This window comes from Triticum dicoccoides, chromosome 3B (genome assembly GCF_002162155.2).
Source record: "Triticum dicoccoides isolate Atlit2015 ecotype Zavitan chromosome 3B, WEW_v2.0, whole genome shotgun sequence".
Classification (NCBI taxonomy): domain Eukaryota; kingdom Viridiplantae; phylum Streptophyta; class Magnoliopsida; order Poales; family Poaceae; genus Triticum; species Triticum dicoccoides.
In genome coordinates this window covers 64658789-64661666 of record NC_041385.1, presented here as the reverse complement: position 1 = coordinate 64661666, position 2878 = coordinate 64658789, and the positions used below count along the sequence as shown (strand labels likewise).

At 45.6% G+C, this 2878-nt stretch overlaps 1 protein-coding gene across 1 annotated transcript; it reads right to left on the bottom strand.

Moving 5' to 3' along the window:
* Positions 1–717: 717 nt before the first annotated feature.
* Positions 718–2522, bottom strand: LOC119280790. The gene is made up of 3 exons (XM_037561513.1): positions 2316–2522; positions 1353–1612; positions 718–950 (listed from the first exon to the last, which is right to left on the bottom strand). Exons 2-3 carry the CDS (start codon positions 1582–1584, stop codon positions 829–831), a joined length of 354 nt encoding a protein of 117 aa, XP_037417410.1. The 5' UTR covers positions 1585–1612; positions 2316–2522; the 3' UTR covers positions 718–828.
* Between the last annotated feature and the right edge of the window lie 356 nt (positions 2523–2878).

The window sequence follows — 2878 nt, the reverse complement described above, 5'->3', positions numbered from 1 at the left end:
TATGTGGTTTGTCCATAAACAAGTTATTTTAACCAAGGACAACTTGATAAAGCATAATTGGACAGGACCTAATAGGTGTAGTTTCTGTGATCGGGATGAGACGATCAAACACCTCTTTCTTGATTGCCCGTTGGCCAAAGTCCTTTGGCGGACGGTCCACATTGCTTTTAATATTACTCCACCGAATTCTGTCAACACGTTATTTGGGACATGGCTTAATGGGATTGAGCCTGACTTAGCGAGACATATTCGTGTTGGAGTTTGCGCTTTGTTGTGGACTATCTGGAATTGCAGAAATGATTTGGTTTTTAACAGAACATCACGTATTCACTTTTTGCAGGTTATTTTTCGAGCCACGGCAGTGATTCGTTCGTGGTCGCTACTCACTCCGATGGAAGCCAGGGAGCATTTGGTTACTGGATCTATCCGCTGGGAGATGGTAGCTCGGGATATCTTCAACCGGTTTGGATGGCGGTCATGTAATAGGATAGGCAATTAGTTTACCTATCTATCTTTAGCCAGCCGGTTGTGGCGTCTTTTCTTGGCTAGTTTGTGTTTCTAGCCCATTTTGGCTCTGTGTGAGCTTTCTTTTCAGTTTTTACAGTTGGAGACTTCGGCACCTTGTTGGAACCTTTTTATTTGGTTAATAAGATGGCCGTATGCATCACTCTGGTGCAGAGACCGAGGAGACCCCCCTTTTCGGAAAAAAATATGAAAGGCACAATAATCTGCTGGGGATACCAGCTGCAAGCATCAAGCTCACCACCAAAATAACCAGCCACCAGTTTAAAGTACAGCTACCAGTAGAAAAAGATAAACGAGGAAAGCTCACACAGGAGCTGCTACACGAACACTGTCCAGGAAAACGCCGTCGCTCATCCTATGTAGGCACAGCCACGAAGTTGAAGGATTCTTGCGCCCAACAAAATATTCTCCACCTTGGCCCCCATCTAGAATTTACTAAAGCTGAGTTCAGAAGTACACCATCTAACTCACCATACCTGAATTTTAAAATAATTTTAAACTAGAGGGACTAACTCATCACCTTCAAGTAGCGAACTAAAACTGAAGGTTGCATGCAAGAGTAAATGCCATATGAACCATAGTTTAAAATAGCACGCTGCCTTGGCGCTATAATCACACTATAGCATTTGGAGGGGAAACACGCTAAGCTGTTTAGCGTCATTTAGCGCGCTAAAGTTCCTGCGCTTATTTGTTGAATCATCCTAGAAGGGATAATCAGATGAGGCCCTAAATCAAACAATCTACCGACCAACCAAGCGAGCTCCAATAGGAGGCCAAGAGACCAGCGATTAAATTAGAGGACGAGGAAGTGGAGAAGCTGTGCATACCTGCGGCTTCTTCATCACCGAGGAAGCCAGATGCAGCTCGGTGGACCCTGCCTTCTCTAGCCATGCTGGGGTTGGAGGAAAGGCAGCACCATGATGATGGTGAGATCTCAATCGTGTCCTGCGGAGAGGGCAAGGAAGTGGCAGTGCTGGGTGATTCCTCCAATGTTGTGGTGTCAACCAACTCCTTCAAGGACAAGACATCCTGTTCTTGCAGCGTCTGTGCTAGATACATGGTCAGCCATATGCTCCTCCTTATACACCTGAAATGGAACAAGCAGGCCGGATGACCAGAACAAAAAAAAAATCTTATTTCAAGAGATGAAGGAGTAATCCACATTGTAATCTTGCCATGGGCAAGTTGACAAAATGAAACCTGATTTTGCTTTCTATTAAAAGAGGTTGGTAATAAGAGACCAAAAATCTGATAAGCAATTGAGTTGGACCATCACAAAGGGCAGGCAAAGGGCCATCAATGCTGAAGGCGTCAGTTGGTTAGTAGAATGTACAAAGCCCGGCATTTCAGCAAGTTGGATATACCTAAGGGACTAGGTGCTTCCAGCTCTCAACTTGATAACAATCGTAGCTGGTTCCAATTACAGAAAACTCAAGAATATGTTTCGGTTGCATCAACAAACGTGGTCCATGTGCTGCCAGACATATGACTTAAATCCTCTAGCAAACAGATAGAAAATTCATACGCCAACATGCCCCCGTTTCTTAAGTTTAGAGATACAGGGGCTGCGTTGGCACAGCTGGTTAAAGCACGCTCAGTTTCAGCTTACTGAGAACACACCATCAAACAGATCTCAGATTGGCCGCCCAGCTCTCCAAAATTGTAGTATCAAGATTTGCGCTGCTACACACACAAATGAGATCTACCCTGTAGCACGACACGAGCAGCACATCCTAAATTCCGCCCCCAAACCGAAGTAAATCGCCGAGCGAGGGAGAAGGAATACATACCCTGACGCCCTGGGCACGGCGACTTGGTCGGAGAAGGAAGGGGGCAGCGAAGATGAAGCAAGAGGAAGAGAAGGAGTTGGTCGTGTGCCGCCACCGCATGCTGGAGGAGTCTCCGCGGACCCCGTATGCGCGCCCGCGCCCGCGCCGCCGGCTAGTCGGGGTTGGGCGGCGAGCGGCGAAGAGGAACACAAGGAGGTGGGGCCGCCCCGTCAGTGTCGGTTCTCTTTCCAGAGATATACTTCTCTGTTTTTCCCCTTTATTTATTCATTTCGGGAGATGACACGAATATTAGTGTTTGTTAGATATACACGGGAAATGATAGTGTTTGTTTAGGAAAACCTAGCAACACAAATATTTTTTTTAGCAGTCAGGCACACTACCATTTACTCCCTCTGTCTCAAAATATAAAAACGTTTTTAACACTATACTAATGTCAAAAACGTTCCAGAACGTTTTTGACATTAGTATAGTGTTAAAAACGTTTTTATATTTTGAGACGGAGGGAGTACATTATTGCTCTTGTTGCCAGTAGAGCGGATGAAAATTCTGCACTGCCTTCGGAT